This window comes from Myxocyprinus asiaticus, chromosome 28 (genome assembly GCF_019703515.2).
Source record: "Myxocyprinus asiaticus isolate MX2 ecotype Aquarium Trade chromosome 28, UBuf_Myxa_2, whole genome shotgun sequence".
NCBI classification, from domain to species: domain Eukaryota; kingdom Metazoa; phylum Chordata; class Actinopteri; order Cypriniformes; family Catostomidae; genus Myxocyprinus; species Myxocyprinus asiaticus.
In genome coordinates, this window is record NC_059371.1 from 28988250 (window position 1) to 29004502 (window position 16253).

A 16253-nucleotide genomic window follows, 5' to 3' on the forward strand; every position below is an offset into this window, starting at 1 on the left:
GCAGGACTTTCATAATTATAGTCATTAGATCCGCCCAACAGGAAGTCGCCCATTTTGGATTTTTTGAATATTGAAGTCTCTGAACTTTTAAATACTCCTCCTAGGGGATTTATGAGACTGTCACCACATTTAAACAACATTATGCCAAGACATTGAAGATGCTAAATTGTGAACAGATTTTTGATACATCGATTGTGTTGCTATGGTGAGGTATTATATTAATGGTGAAAATGGGAAACAGGAAGTATCTCATATCTTCTGTGTGCAATGTGTGATTTAGATCAAAATTGTAATGTATGTTTAGTCTTGGGGGCTAATCACATGGATGTGACTATTTTGGGACATGGTCATAGTCCCACCACCTGGCAGCAGGAAGTGTGGCTCTTACAACAGACTTTAAAATAGTCCTTTTGTATTTATCCAGTTTGCTTCAAAATTGTTTAGAATAATGTAAAATGCCAAATGCATGTGTCCACCTTGCATTGTTTTCCAAAAGCCACCGGGTGGAAATGGATCAATGGTGCTTGGGCCTGTCATCGCTGATTGCAGCTATATTATTATTATTCTTTTCTAGGTTTTCGGTGCTTTTGGGGTACTTGACATGCATGAAAATTTGCAAACACATCAGAGTCATTGGCCATTAGGGCTGGGCAAAGTTGCAGGGGTGGTGTGCAGAGGGGGCTCTGAACCGCCCCCTTGAAAATGAGCATGTAAAGGGGGCTCTGTAACACCCTCATTTTCACCTACAGTCACCAAAATTGGTACATGTATAGTTCACATCAAGCCGAACAACTTTCATACTCAGTCATTAGATCTGCCCAACAGGAAGTCAGCCATTTTGGATTTTATGAAAACCATAGGCTCTGAACTTTTAAATACTCCTCCAAGGGGATTCATGTGACTGGCACCAAATTTGTGCAAGATCATGCAAAGATATTGTAGATGCTGAATTGCTAATGGATTTTGTGATATTTTGAACTGAGTCGACATTGCGAAGCAATACGTTTATGGCTAAAAATGTGAAACAGGAAGTTCCTTATATCTTTTGTGTGCATTTGTATGATTTTGATAAATTCAGATGTATTTTTGGTAATGGGGGCTGATCACATGGATGCAGCTATTATGGGTCTCGGTCATAGCACCACCAACTGGCAGCAGGAATATGGCACTTTTAACAGACATTGAAATTGCCCTCTTCTGTTTACATGAATTGCTTCAAAATTCTTCAGAATAATGTCAAGACACCGCTGATGTAAAATTGTAAAGAGATATTTGATATCTTAAATACTTTTGCCATGGCAGTTTATTATGCAAGTGAAAGCAGTTTTTGAAGTGAAATAAAAAAAAATTGTACAATAAAAAATTATTGTAATGAAAATGTACTGCACAAACTTTTAATTTTTTATATAAATAAAATATAATAAAAATATCAACTGAAATGTAAAAATACTAGAAAATCAAAGACATGTCTAACCCAGTTCTGTTCTATATTTTAGGTTGAGTGGCAATTAATTTCAGACATAGTGCCAGAAATGTCCAATAGAGGCAGGGCTTTACGCTAACTTTTTTCCCAAGGAGTACATATGCTCCTAAATGAAAAAATGTAGGAGCACACAAAGAAATTTAGGAGCACAGTGAAAAATGTAACGGTTTATTAACAAACAATTTATTACATATTTATACTGTGTGAGTGTGTGTGCGTGTACTAAGGGACACACATCTGTGGAACAGCACATACCACCAAAATCACACATTGACCCATGCCTACTAGACGCAGAGGATATCAGTTGTCCAGCTGCTTTTGTATGTTGGCCATCTGGCACGCTTAGAGGTCAGCCAGCGGTCCACGGCAGGAGTGGGATCGAACTCCTCGACAGATCCTCATCAGGTCTTCGGTGGTGGAGACCCCAAGGCAGCTTCTTGTCAAATTCTTAATCCGGTTTTGCGCAGAGAAGCCTTTCTCACACTGGGCGGCTGAAATGGGCAGCACCAGCATAAGCTGCACCAACTCCAGTATGTTCTAGGGAAAATATATCTTTCAATTTCATTTAAACTCTTACCATTAACTTATTAAAACCAACCATAGAAGGAAACCATACATAACCAGTCGGGACTGTTAGTCTACCTTATAATTGTGCCTGTAGGGGTCCTTTGTCAACATGGTCTCCCACAGGCCACTGTAGGACTTGTCCTTGAAATTGTGGCTGACAAGGATTTTCAGCCCCTGCCACTCATCCTGGATTGCAGCCATGTTGCACCCCGATCTGCAGGATTGAACAGAACAAGTGAGTTTGCAAATATGCAAACATAACATTGTCTCATATGGCAATGCAGTGTCAAATAAATTCTTACCTCTTTAGAGGCTCCTTGTAATGCCTAATAAGGTGTGCCACACCATCATCGCCAAAGGTGAAGGCTGGCCTGGTCTTCTGGCCATGTGTCAGGGTTTAGCACTCTGAAAGACTCCACTGGGGTCTGGACACCCTTATCCTTCAGCAAATCACCAAACCTGGCTTTGAGATCATCCACACCGTTATTGATGGCCGCCTCCATGTGCTGCTTCAGCTGGGGATTGGTGAGGTCCGTGAAGCCTTTCAGATTCCCCTTCAGTGTTATTCCCTTTAACAGAAATAACACACACACACACACCAACACACAATGAAATGTGTGGCCATTTTTCTGTCTCCCATAAAAAAAAAATGTAAAGACTTCTCCACTGCATTTCCCTCCTTATCCTCAAATCGTTCTATTGGGCAACAAATACATTGATTCTCACACTGAGTCTTAATCATTGATTTCTCTTACATCCTAACAAGCTCTCATCCTAACACACCTGGAATCTCCTCTCATCACCCTGCTGCTGAGCAAGCATGGTCTGTATCTTCTCCAGCATGCCTCCTGCCTTTGCCCTAAGCTTTAGTGCTTCCAGTCTGGTCACTGTCTTCCTCAACTCTGATGTGGCTTGGGGGAGGATCAGGTCATTCCTTTGCAGGGTGAGGCTAAGTGAGGATAGCTCCTCGAACATGTCTGCGAGAAAATGGCAGTATACACAAAAGAGCTCTTGCCCGAGAACATAGAGCTCTCGTTTGGATTTTCCGCTGAAGTGATATGTCTTCCATATCAGATTCAGAAGATCGTACACGACAGACACCTTTGGCTCTTTCTTCTGAATGGTCAGTATTGCCAGCTGTAGTCTATGAAAGTCAGAACAGAATATTCCAAATAATTCACAGTCTCCAACCCCATCCCCCCCCCCACCATAATTCTGTGGTATTTACCATTTCAGCAATTGGCGCACTCACACAGACACGCACACACAGTTTTGCTTAACATTCTCTGCTAGAAAATAAAACTAAATCTTAGAGAATTTATTATTTACAAACACATGTGGCATACAGTGGATTGGGATTATATGCCCCCCTGCCTCTCTCTGCAGGTGGGCAATCACTCCCCCACAGTGGCCCATGTTCACGGAGGCACCATCTGCCCCGAAGGAGATGCACTTCTTCATCCAAGAATAATGAATTAAACTTTACACAAGAATAAAGCCTATAAAGAGGAACAACTTACCAGTGGCATGGGAGTACTCAAGGGTCTGTTGTCCGACCAGGAGATTGACTGGCTTCCCATCCTCCAACAAGCGTACGTAGACAATCACGCATTCGGTGTTGGATATATCAGTGTCTCCGTCTATTAGAACGGCAAGATATTTCACAGCTTTCAGCTTCGCTGACAGGCTCTCTCTCATAATGTCAGCAATTTGACCGATCATCTTCGCACATCTTACATCATTGTCATATGTGGGATCAATGTCAACTCCGTTTTTGTGGTGGAGTCTAATAAGTGGCCCAAATTTGACGAAAGGTTCTTCTTCTTTCGCAATGAAGTATGCAATGTCTATCTTTATTTTCAGCTGCCTCCTCTTCTCCTCCTCAGACAGCAGCACTTGTCTCCTCAAGGCTCCTGACACCATGCCTGATGGTTTCTCCTGTCTCGACAGGTACAGATCTCTGCACTGGATATGCCACCGCGAGATGTTATGTTTCGCTACGCTATCTCTTTTCAGATGCGGGTTTCCTGACACGAAGGACGAGTTGCCCACCTGTTTCTGCCCTCTACAATATTCGCAGAACATGACGTTGTTTTCGAACTCTAGCCATGGGAACATTTTGAGCCAATTCGCATTGATTCTATATGTTCTCCCTCCACCGGCTACAGTGGATGTTGAAGTGACAGCGGGGGTCATGGTAGCTTCGCTAACGTTGTTCTCTGCATCCCTAACGTTAGCCGCCATGTCAACGTTAGCCACCTCAGGTAAACCTTGTGAAGAGGCTTCATTAGTTGAACCTTGCGAATCCCCCTCGCCGGATTCCTCTTTCTCCTCGTCTCTTTTTCGCTTAAAATAAAATTGTATGGGCTTCGTTTTCAGTGATGTCTGTCTGCACGTTAACTTATAGCCTATACCGATACTTTTTTCCAGTGTTGTTCACCTTTCTCTCTCTGAATGGACTGCGTTATCACAGAAAACTCTACTGTGGTTGGCGCATTCCGCTTGTAGAATGTGGGTCTTGAAATTTTTAAACAATTAGCAGTGGGGAGGAAATAGATTACGGTAGGTAATGATTAATCGTACACTGTGCTCGTAAATACTTTTTCCGGTTCGCACATATCTATTTTTAGGGGCAAATGCAAGTGAAATACTCGCATTGTAGAGCCCTGAATAGAGGACAGCCAAGCTCCACTGGTGAATGATTCCCAAAAGACCACATCTCAGTCCCTCCAGGATTTTTCTGATCGTGTCTAGAAGGGATCTCTCTTTTGTCAACTCGCACATGCGCAGTCTGTTATGTGTAGTCCAAGTATGTGTAACTACGTTCATCAGTTAACTATGTTTATCAAAAGAATGACATATAAATTTAAAGATCCATTTAAGATGGCTAGCAAAATAACATCATGCTCATGAACTGCTTTTAATTTTAAACAACATAAGCGTTAATTATACATTATTAAGCCGATAGCAACATATGTGCTGCAGTGATGTACTTGAGGAATCGAGAATGGGCGGGGAGCGCTCCTCGTTGCTGCGAGTTCCGCAGTTTGTGCACTTTTCCAGTCGAATCCCATAGAAAAATGCAAACAAATGTGTCCCCACTCAAGATATACATCCACTGAGGTGCGGATGCAATCTTTAATTAAAATCTAAAGTTTCATATAGGCGGATTAGAACTCTAAACCTCTTATGCACAGGGCAAATTAGTTACCACTAGACCACCCAGTCAGACTCCTTTTTACCAGCACTGATTGATGTACTTCTCCACTTACTTATCTCATGACTGACAATAGCACACATAGAGATGAAGTTATCAAATTTATTATGTGAAATATTTATTTTAGAGCTTGAATTGATCATCAACAATGACTTTATCAAAGCAGACCATTTAAAGTAATATTTTACTAGCGCTCATCATTGCTGTGCGACTTCAAACGCCATGTATCATGAGCATGCTGTTATTTTGCTAGCCATCTTAAACTGATCTTTACTTTTGTTGTTCTTTTGATAAACCTAGTTAACTAATGAATGCAGTTACACATACATAGATTATACATAACTGCGCATATGCGAGAAGTTGACTAAAGAGGGATACCTTCTAGACCAATTTTGCGATCTTGCAAAATCAACCAATCTCCATATTATTTGTGGTAGCTTGCCAATTATTTTTTATAATTCCCGCAAATTTTCCGCAAAAAACGTAAATCTGAGGGAATTCCATCACTTTCCTTGATGTTTGACAGCGGCAAAACAAATGCTTAAAGCCTGAAGCAGTCGCAACATATCCAAATGCACAGCTGCCATTGTATCATCTCCATAATAACAGTGTAATCGTCTCCGCCTCGTCTCCTTCACGTTGTGCGTTCTCTATCAAAATCCTTGTCTAAACTTTCGCAGGACTGCAGACAGCACACATACATCACAGCTAGTGTTTAATCTTCGCCCTGCGTGCTATGAGACACAAAAACCCGGGTTTATACAAAAAATCCCTAACATTCACTTAAAATTCCCATTAGTTGTGTAATAAAATGTGATTAGAATTTGAAGTGCTATTAATACACTAGGCTACGAATCTGAAAATGGTAGTATATGCTGAACACTTGTATGCTGAAAATGTTCATTAATGTTTTTACTGATATAAAAAGGTCACTTATATAGATATATGCAATATACAGTATATGACAATGACAAATGACAATTTTTATATATGTAACACTTTTTTTAAACACTTGTGGAATATAATTGTGTACATAAATGCTCAAATATATGAACTTAAATGTATTTGTTCGTATATGGCCATATACCAGATTTAAATATCAGACAATATAATGGCAACAGGCCTAAATATTGAATCCTCATTTGTGTTTTTAGTTGACAGATTTATTGTCTATTTTAACCTTAGATAAGTTTTCTTGCATTGTCTGAGGCAGAAAATTATACAGAAATAACTAAGAGTCTTCCAATACCCACAGGTTTTACCTAAATTTATGGTATTTTTGTTTTGCTAACTGAATATTCAGTTATTGTGCATGAAAATATTTACATGTAATTGCATTTACAGTGTAATTCACACAATTACAGAGGTATATAATGATGATTTTGTGAGTTTTCTCTGCAAAACAACTAAAAAAAATGCAGCAAATCACATCGCAAAATTTGAGAAAAGACACGGCAAATTCAGTCATTTTGGGCCGCAAAAATCAGGAAAAAGTGCTGCGAAATCCTGGTGGGACTGACATCTGCACAATTATCTGAGTAAACTCAGTAGGAATTGGCATAGAAACACAAAGGATTAATCATTGACCAAAGCCAATTGTCTGACCACTAGGCTTTTTATTTTATTTTTTTATTTTTTTATAAAAAGCCATAAAGGTGGGACAGTAAGATATGAAGTTTGGGATCTAAACAAAACTTGTTAGAAACACCTCTAGAACCACATGTTAAGTGACAACATTTTATTAACAAAATTAGAAATATTATAACTTCTAAAATAACTGGTTACAATGAAAGTGCTGTTAGCAGTTGGAGCCAGCAACTATTTTCACTTTCAACAAACATCTTACAATAAAGTAATAAAACGCTCAGGTGTGCTTATGCATGAACATTAGATGAGCGCCAGTGTGTACTCCCTGCTAGCCAAATTACGTGGCCATTACATAACTGCATCGTAATTTGATGACCAAACTTTCGTCGTGGCAATTTAACTGATTACGTTGTGACAACCGGAAAAGTGAAAGTCCTGGTTTCGTAGCCACAAAGTAACTTTGGAGCAGTGCCAGTCCGTCATGACGACGTTGTGGCAACGTTGTTGATCAATAGTTGTTTATTGGTTAACCAGTTGGTAAATTTTGCTTTTAATTATTATTTTATGGGCGGACATGTAGTAGTGTTATTTATGTCCTCGTTTGCCCAACATTAAAGGCTATTTAAACAGTTGTGCGTATGAATTACAAATGCAGAGTCCTAGTTAATGCACTTCATTTATTTTAACATAACAGAGGGAAAAAATGCAACAAAAGAAATTGAGACCTATTGCCACAGATTTACAATGAAATTACAAGCCTAAATGACTTCTGTGCTCATATTAAACTCTGCTTAGACCAGCTTAACACCTAATGCCTTGAATTACGTTTGTTAATTTAAAGCCATTTTAAGGATATATAAAAATGGTAAATTACTTCATTACAATATAATCTTAAGAGCTACATTTAGTCAATAAATAATTATATTAAACTATAGCAAAAATGTAAAATCGGTTAGCATAAAAAATTAACAAATAGAAAATGAATATAGATAGATTGATAGATTCAAATTTATATTATATATACATTTAACAAATACCATGAAACATATTTACAGACAGTTGAAGTCAGACGTTTTCATACACTTAGGTTGAAGTCATTAAAACTAATTTTTTTTTAACCACTCCACAGATTTAATATTAGCAAACTATAGTTTTGGCAAGTCGTTTAGGACATCTACTTTGTGCATGGCACAAGTAATTTTTTCAGAAATTGTTTACAGACAGGTTGTTTCACTTTTAGTGGGTCAGAAGCTTACATACACTAAGTTAACTGTGCCTTTAAGCAGCTTGGAAAATTCCAGAAAATGATGTCAAGCCTTTAGGCAATTAGCCAATTAACTTCTGATAGGAAGTGTACTGAATTGGAGGTGTACCTGTGGATGTATTTTAAGGCCTATCTTCAAAGTCAGTGCCTCTTTGCTTGACATCATGTGAAAATCAAAGGAAATCAGCCAAGACCTCAGAAAAACATTTGTGGTCTTCCGCAAGTCTGGTTCATCCATGGGAGCAATTTCCAAACGACTGAAGGTACCATGTTCATCTGTACAAAAAATAGTACGCAAGTATAAACACCATGGGACCACGCAGCCATCATACCACTCAGGATTCTGTCTCCTACAGATGAACATAGTTTGGTGTGAAAAGTGCAAATCAATCCCAGAACAACAGCAAAGGACCTTGTGAAGATGCTGGAGGAAACAGGTAGACAAGTATCTATATCCACAGTAAAACGAATGCTATATCGACATAACCTGAAAGGCTGCTCAGCAAGGAAGATGCCACTGCTCCAAAACCACCATAAAAAAGCCAGACTACAGTTTGCACGTGCACAGGGGGACAAAGATCTTACTTTCTGGAGAAATGTCCTCTGGTCTAATGAAACAAAAATTTAACTGTTTGGCCATAATGACCATCATTATGTTTGGAGGAAAAAGGGTGAGGCTTGCAATCCGAAAAACACCATCCCAACCGTGAAGCATGGGGGTGGCAGCATCATATTGTGGGGGTGCTTTGCTGCAGGAGGGACTGGTGTACTTCACAATATAGATGGCATTGTGAGGAAGGAAAATTGTGGATATATTGAAGCAACATCTCAAGACATCAGCCAGGAAGTTAAAGCTCGGTCGCAAATGGGCCTTCCAAATAGGCAATGACCCCAAGCATACCCACAACGTTGTGGCAAAATGGCTTAAAGACAACAAAGTTAAGGTATTGGAGTGGCTATCACAAAGCCCTGACCTCAATCCAATAGAAAATTTGTGGGCAGAACTGAAAAGGTGTGTGCGAGCAAGGAGGCCTAGAAACCTGACTCAGTTACACCAGTTCTGGACGAATGGGCCAAAATTCCAGCAACTTATTGTCAGAAGCTTGTGGAAGGCTCCCCAAAAAGCTTGACCCAAGTTAAACAATTTAAAGGCAATGCTACCAAATACTAACAAAGTGCATATAAACTTCTGACCCACTGGGAATGTGATGAAAGAAAGAAAAGCCTGAAATAAATCATTCTCTCTACTATTATTCTGACCTTTCACATTCTTTAAAGTAGTGATTCTAACTGACCTAAGACAGGGAATTTTTTCTAAAATTAAATGTCAGGAATTATGAAAAACTGAATTTAAAGGTATTTGGCTTAGGTGTATGTAAACTTCTGACTTCAACTGTACATAAAAACTTATCCTGTATAATACACTTCCTTTATAAACATTTGGCATAATGTTAGCAGACATTTCAGGTGATTAAAGCTGCCAAATCACAGATGCAAAAAAATATTAACAGAACTTCAACTAGAAGGTCAATGTTACTTAACCAATCTGATGTGGTTGTTGAACTTTTGTGGCATAACTGACCAGAGACAGAGGTGCAGCTGCTGTCTTCTGCAGTTTGGGTTTGGTCCAGTTGCCATGGTAACTCCACTGCTAACAGTACTATATAATGGTAAAACCAGATTTTATGTATTTAGCATCTTTCCAGAGTTCAAGGAACATTTACGCACACTGTTTCAGCACATTTTTAATAAGTCATTTATTTGTTGAAGTAATGTTTTACCTCAGAAAAATGAACTCTTGTCAGACGCAGAAGTAAAAAAAATAAAGTGCCTCAGAAATGCGTGTTGTCCTTTTTTAAATATGGAAATATTCTAGCATTATGTTCATAATTTAAGACATTTTTATATTGTTTTGCGAAAAGTGTATTACCACAGAAAAACAAACGGTCCTGTCAGACGCATTTCTGTTGTGTGCGCGCACTCAGTTCAGGTGATGCGCGCGCAAGAGTTCAGGTGAGGCGTGTGCTGTTATATTACATTATGTATTGTGTTTTTACCATCCATCACTATATTAAAAGATCATTGTTTATGCGTATCATGTTAAATATGTTTTAACTTTGCGAAAAGCAAATATTTTATCTTCAGAGAGATTTTCTTTCTGTGTTGCGACTGGAGACGTTTTATACTTTTTAAATGGCAAATTCTGCTCATCACAACACATTGCAAAGTTATTGTTACACAATTTGTGTAAATATGTAGGCACTTGATTTATGCACATTTTGTGGATTTCTCCCAACAGATCTAATTGAAATCACTGGTATTTTATTTTTTTCAAAATCATCTGAGACTGTGTAGCAAACAGATACGCAAATGATGCATGAAATGGTAATTTGTAAAAAAAAATTTTTTTATATAATGACACATTTTGTAAGATTACATGTCCACTCAATCATACAAAAAATTGTACAAAACTTTAATGATAGCAATTATTGAACTGCTACAACACATCTGTAATGAAAATGCAATTCTCCTGTGTTGCGACAGGACTCTGACTTTTTTGTTTGTTTTTTGGGATCACATAGGAGAATTTAAAAAAGGGGAATTGGAAGGTGAAGTGGTAATTATTACGGACCTATGATGATGCAGTTATGTTGCCAATAAGTCACAGGATTACCCAAATATTACGAATACATTATGTAACTGGACCATTCTGGGTAAGCATTGGACATTAGGAGGACGTAAAGGCAACATTGTGAACTAGTCATTTAATGGTAATGAAATTACGGTCCTGTGACATTGCAGTTACGTTGCTTGTTAGTAAGTCATGAAATTACCAAAAAGGACCAATAAATTACGTAACTGGTACATTGTGTTAGCATGGATAGCCTTTAGCCTGTTAGCTGTTCTGAGCGACCGAGCAGACCATGCACTCCTGCCCGTATGTCAGGTATTCTTCATCAAAACTGTGTGGAACTTCTACTAAATACATTAGTTTATCCAAAGCATCGTATGTTTGCATAGATCCATTGAAAAAAAGGAGTGAGAACATTTTATTTCAGGCCCGACCGGTCATAAACACAGCAGCTGTGGAAGACGTTATGCCTCCAGGCAGTTAACATATCAGAGCCCCTCTTCTGTATCGCTCAAAATTATCACGTGGATGATGTCACTTACTAAACTGAGAGAGACCAGCCCATGTAACCATGGAAACCTCACGCTATTGCCTACATGACCTGCCAGTCAAACCATTACTAAAGATCTATTGGCCGGATTGATCCAGGCCAATAGCCAGTGCACATTTGGTAATACCACGGTGTGTCTGATCTGTGTTGAATGAGAGCTCAGGCTGTAAATCACAGATCAAGGTGTGGGTGGGCTTGAAATATGCAGAAGAGTCCACAGAATAGGGGAGACATTGATTTTGATAGCATAAAAGTTAATTGGTATCAATATTTTATTGAAATTAGACATATTTATTATATGATAACATACAAATTGAGGATCAGTTGGGGTTTTTCCCCATTTTACCTCCTATTTTTGATATTTTGGATAAAATGCTCACAATGAAATGCATGCTGTTTTCTCTTCAATCATTGGATTGGATCATAAGCAGTGAACATGAAACATAAGTGTGGCTCTTACAACAGACTTTAGTCTTCTTAAATTATTGCAGGTTCTGAACTTTTAAATACTCCTCTTAGGGGATTCATGTGACTGTTACCAAATTTAGGCAACATTATACAAAGACAATTAAGATGCTAAATTGCGAACTGATTTACGATATCGAACAGTGTCAGTACTAACGAAGTCTTGCTTTGCCAGTCGGAGATCACTTAAGATAATGTTAAAGAGGTGTGTGAACTTGAAAAAACTATGTCAGACACTGTAATATGCTCTGGCCCCCTCCATGCTTGTTGTGGTGACTAGGTTTATAGTAGATTAGTGTCACTGAATGGCTGGATGTCTGAGTGGTGTCCAGAGAATAGCATAGGATTCATAGACAATTGGAAGAGTTTTTAGGGAAGACCTGACCTGCTAAAGAGAGACTGACACTTTCCCTCCAGGGAAGGTGCCGCTCTCCTCTCTAGTTATACGGCTCATAGTCTTAATAGTGATAGAATTTGACTAACGGGCCCAGGTCAGGAAGCAGACAAACTGGCTTATCCGAACGTCTGCTAGCTGCAGACATCACACAGGACACATAAACAACAACACATAGAGAATGAATCACCTATATATCATATAGAGATTGTGTCTGTTCCCCGAACTACCAAACACAAAATTCTGAAGTCATTTTGAAAAAAATTTAAAACTGAAGATAAACATCATATAAAGGTAGGGCTATTAAACATTAGATTGCTTTCATCCAAATCACTAATTGTAAATGAAATTATTACAGATCATAGTTTGGTTTCACTCTGTTTGACAAACCTGGATTAAAACAGATAAATATATTAGTTTAAATGAGTACTCCCTCTGGTTATTGTTATAAACATGAGCCTGGTCTGAAAGTTGGAGGAGGTGTTTCTACAATTTATAGTGATATTTTCAGTGTTACTCTAAAGGTCTGGATATAAGTTTAATTCTTTTGAAGTGGTAATGCTTAATGTGACATCATCAGATATAAATAAAAAATCTTTGTCGTCTTTTGTTCTTGCAATAGTATGTAGACAGCCAGGGACATATTTTGAATTCCTTTAAGAATTCAGATCTAGTGGTTTCTTCGGCTAGAGCTTTAATCGTCGGTGAATTCAACATCCACATAGATAATGAAAATGATACACTGGGATTAGCATTTATTGATATTCTTAACTGTTGGGGTAAGACTAAATATGATTGGCCCAACTCATCGCCAGAATATATCATCGCTAGATATAATTTTGTCATATGTAATTGATGTTGATAATATAGAAATTCTGCCTCAGAGCGATGATATCTCGGATCATTTCTTCGTCTCTTGTATGCTGCGCTTGGCAAAGGTACCTCAATCTACGCAATGTTATCATTCAGGTAGAACTATTCTTTCAACTACTAAAGATAGCTTCACAAATAATCTTCCAGACTTGTCTCAAATACTCGGTACGGCAAAAACTTCAGAAGAGCTTGATATTGTCACAGAAAATATGGATACGGTCTTGCATTCTAGATAGTGGTATTTCGTGGTGCATGGAAGGATAGTGTCTCTAACTACAGACAGGCTCTAAAAACTGCCAGCTCTGCAATTTTGAGCAAACTCAGAAAATGACCACAACATTCCTAGGTGTTATTCAGTACTGTGGCTAAATTGGTTAGGAATAAAACTTCTATTGAACCAGATATTCCATCGCAGCCTAGTAGTAATGACTTTATGAATTTCTTTACTGATAAAATCGAAATCATCAGAAACAAAATTACACATCAGTGTGCCATAGCACCCCAGAAGACTAAAATGATTCCCTACGGACAACTTCAATCCTTCGCTGTTATAGGTCTGGAAGAGCTAACAAAAATGGTCAATGTCTAAATCAACATGTATGTTAGACCCAATACTGACTAAACTCCTAAAAGAGGTGTTTCCTGTAATCTCAGAACCTCTTCTTAATATTATTAGCAACTCATTATCCATAGGGCATGTCCCAAGAAACTTTAAACTGGCAGTTATCAAACCACTTATCAAGAAACCACAGCTTGATCCAGGAGAATTAGCTAATTATAGACCGATTTCAAATCTCCCATTTATGTCGGAAATACTAGAAAAGGTAGTGTCCTCTCAACTATGTTCATTTATACAGGGAAATGGTATATATGAAGAATTTCAGTCAGGATTTAGGCACCATCATAGTACAGAGACTGCACATATCAGAGTTACAAATGACTTGCTCTTATCATCTGATTGCGGCTGCATTTCTCTTGTAGTGCTTTTGGATCTTAGTGCTGCCTTCGACTCCATAGATATCATGACATTCTCTTGGATAAGCTTGAGAATTATGTTTGCATTTGTGGACAGGCATTAGCTTGGATTAGGTCCTATCTCTCTGACCGCAACCACTTTGTCAGTGTAAATGTTAGTAAGTTAAGTATGGAGTGCCACAAGGATCAGTATAAGGGCCTCTGCTTTTCTCCCTATATATGCTCCCACTGGGGGACATTAGCAGGAACCATGGAATTAGTTTTCACTGCTATGCCGATGATAACTTTATTTTTCTTCGAAACCTGGCAAAATGTCAATTTTCCAAATTAACAGTGTATAAATGATATCAAAGAGTGGATGGCTAGAAATTTCCTTCTACTCAATTGCGATAAAACAGAAGTACTAATTATTAGAACAAAAACCTCAAGACACTAAAATATAATCTGACTCTTGATGGATGTACTGTAGTCAATTTCTACAAAAAAAAAAGTTATATTTGATAGCAATCTAACCTTTGAAAAACAAATTTCCAATATTTGTAGAACTGCATTCTTCCACCTCAGAAATATTACCACATTACGACACATGCTACGTATCTGTTTCTGATGCCGAAAAACGTAATTTGTGCGTTCATTACCTCAAGACTAGATTATTGTAATGCATTACTTGGTGGAAGTCCTGCAGGTTTAGTAAATGTCATTTGTTTCAAAATGCAGCCGCTAGAGTGCTGACAAGAACCAAGAAATACGATCATATCAGCCCCATTACATTGACTACCTGTTAAGTTTCATATTAATTAAAAAAATCGGTTACTTACAAGGCTTTGAATGGTCTAGCTCCAAAGTACTTAAGTGACCTTCTGTCACGCTATAATTCATCACGCTCATTATGATCACAAAACTCTGGCCTGTTAACAATACATAGAATATCACAATCCACAAAAGGAGAAAGCTCATTTTCATATTTGCCTCCTAAACTATGGAATAGACTTCCTAGCAGGGTTCGGAACTCAGACACACTCTCTCTGTTTAAGTTTAGACTAAAGACTTATCTATTCAGCCAGGCATATACCTAATCTTTCCCTCAATTAATAGCTATGCTGCTTTAGTTAGGTCTGCCGGGACCAAAAACACTTCTCTTATTCTTTAACCCTGCTTTAAACTGAATGGCATCTACGCTAATTTGATTCTATTTCTTTCCCTGTCTAAACCTCGGGATTATACCCCAAGGTTACCAGAGCCTGCCAAATCCATCTCTGGTCCTGCCTGATGTCCCATTCCCACTGTGTCGCTGAGTGATGATGACCTGCAGCATGTGCCAGACAGACTTCAAAGAGGATGAATTGTTGCAAACTCAAAGACATGGGATTCTTCATGAGCCACTGTCTGAAGCATGGGCTCAGGATGGAGTTCACCAAAATTACCTGCCATAAACTACCAGCCGGACTGCGATGCTCCTCACTGAATGAAATTTATATCAACTTGGTCAAAGGAGGGACAACACTCTCTTAAACTACATAGAAAATGAATGAACCACTAACAAAAGCCTTCATCAGCCAAAATCAAAGGACAATGCATCTACGTATATTTCCTCAGTTAATTCGGGATTACTTCAAGGCCTTTAACACAAACTTGGTTAATATAAGATCATTTTGTTTAATCATTGACCCACAACACTTACTTAGTTTCCTCATTTTAACCGCTAATATTTCTAAACATAACTAATATTGGCATTATATTCATTCATTTTCTGTTATAGCATCATTTCATGTACAGCTGCTTTGAAACAACGCTTGTTGTGAAAAGCGCTATACAAATAAATTTGACTTGACTTGCCATGGCAAGGCAATCAATTAATAGCAAAAAATGTGAAACGGGAAGAGTCTCGTATCTTCTGCATGCATTTTGTGATTTGGATCAAAATTGAGCTGTATGTTTGGTCTTGGGGGATGATCACATGGATGTGGCTATTGTGGGTCATGGTCATAGCTCCACCACCTGGCAGCAGGAAGTGTGGCACTTACAAAAGTCTTTAAAATAGTCCTCATAAATTTACCCAAATCGCTTCAAAATTGTTTAGAGAAATGTTAGGACACCGCTGATGTAAAATTGTGAAGGGATTCTTGATATCTTAAATCATGTTGCCATGGCAACGCATTAAATATTCTTATGTTTTTCTTTGTATATTCACGTGTTTTTGAGGCACTCGTCTTGCTTAATAACTCATTCAATTTTGCACACACATT

The 16253-nt window shown here is 38.3% G+C and overlaps 2 protein-coding genes across 4 annotated transcripts in view; one reads left to right on the forward strand and one right to left on the reverse strand.

Moving 5' to 3' along the window:
• Positions 1 to 16253, forward strand: part of asxl1 (ASXL transcriptional regulator 1) — a 54798-nt gene that overhangs the window by 26057 nt on the left and 12488 nt on the right. The gene's annotated exons all lie outside the window — the stretch shown is intronic.
• LOC127418984 (uncharacterized) lies at positions 3163 to 4471 on the reverse strand. The gene is made up of 2 exons (XM_051659952.1): positions 3571 to 4471; positions 3163 to 3194 (listed from the first exon to the last, which is right to left on the reverse strand). The coding sequence occupies exons 1-2, from the start codon at positions 4292 to 4294 to the stop codon at positions 3175 to 3177; spliced, it is 744 nt and encodes a 247-aa protein (XP_051515912.1). The 5' UTR covers positions 4295 to 4471; the 3' UTR covers positions 3163 to 3174.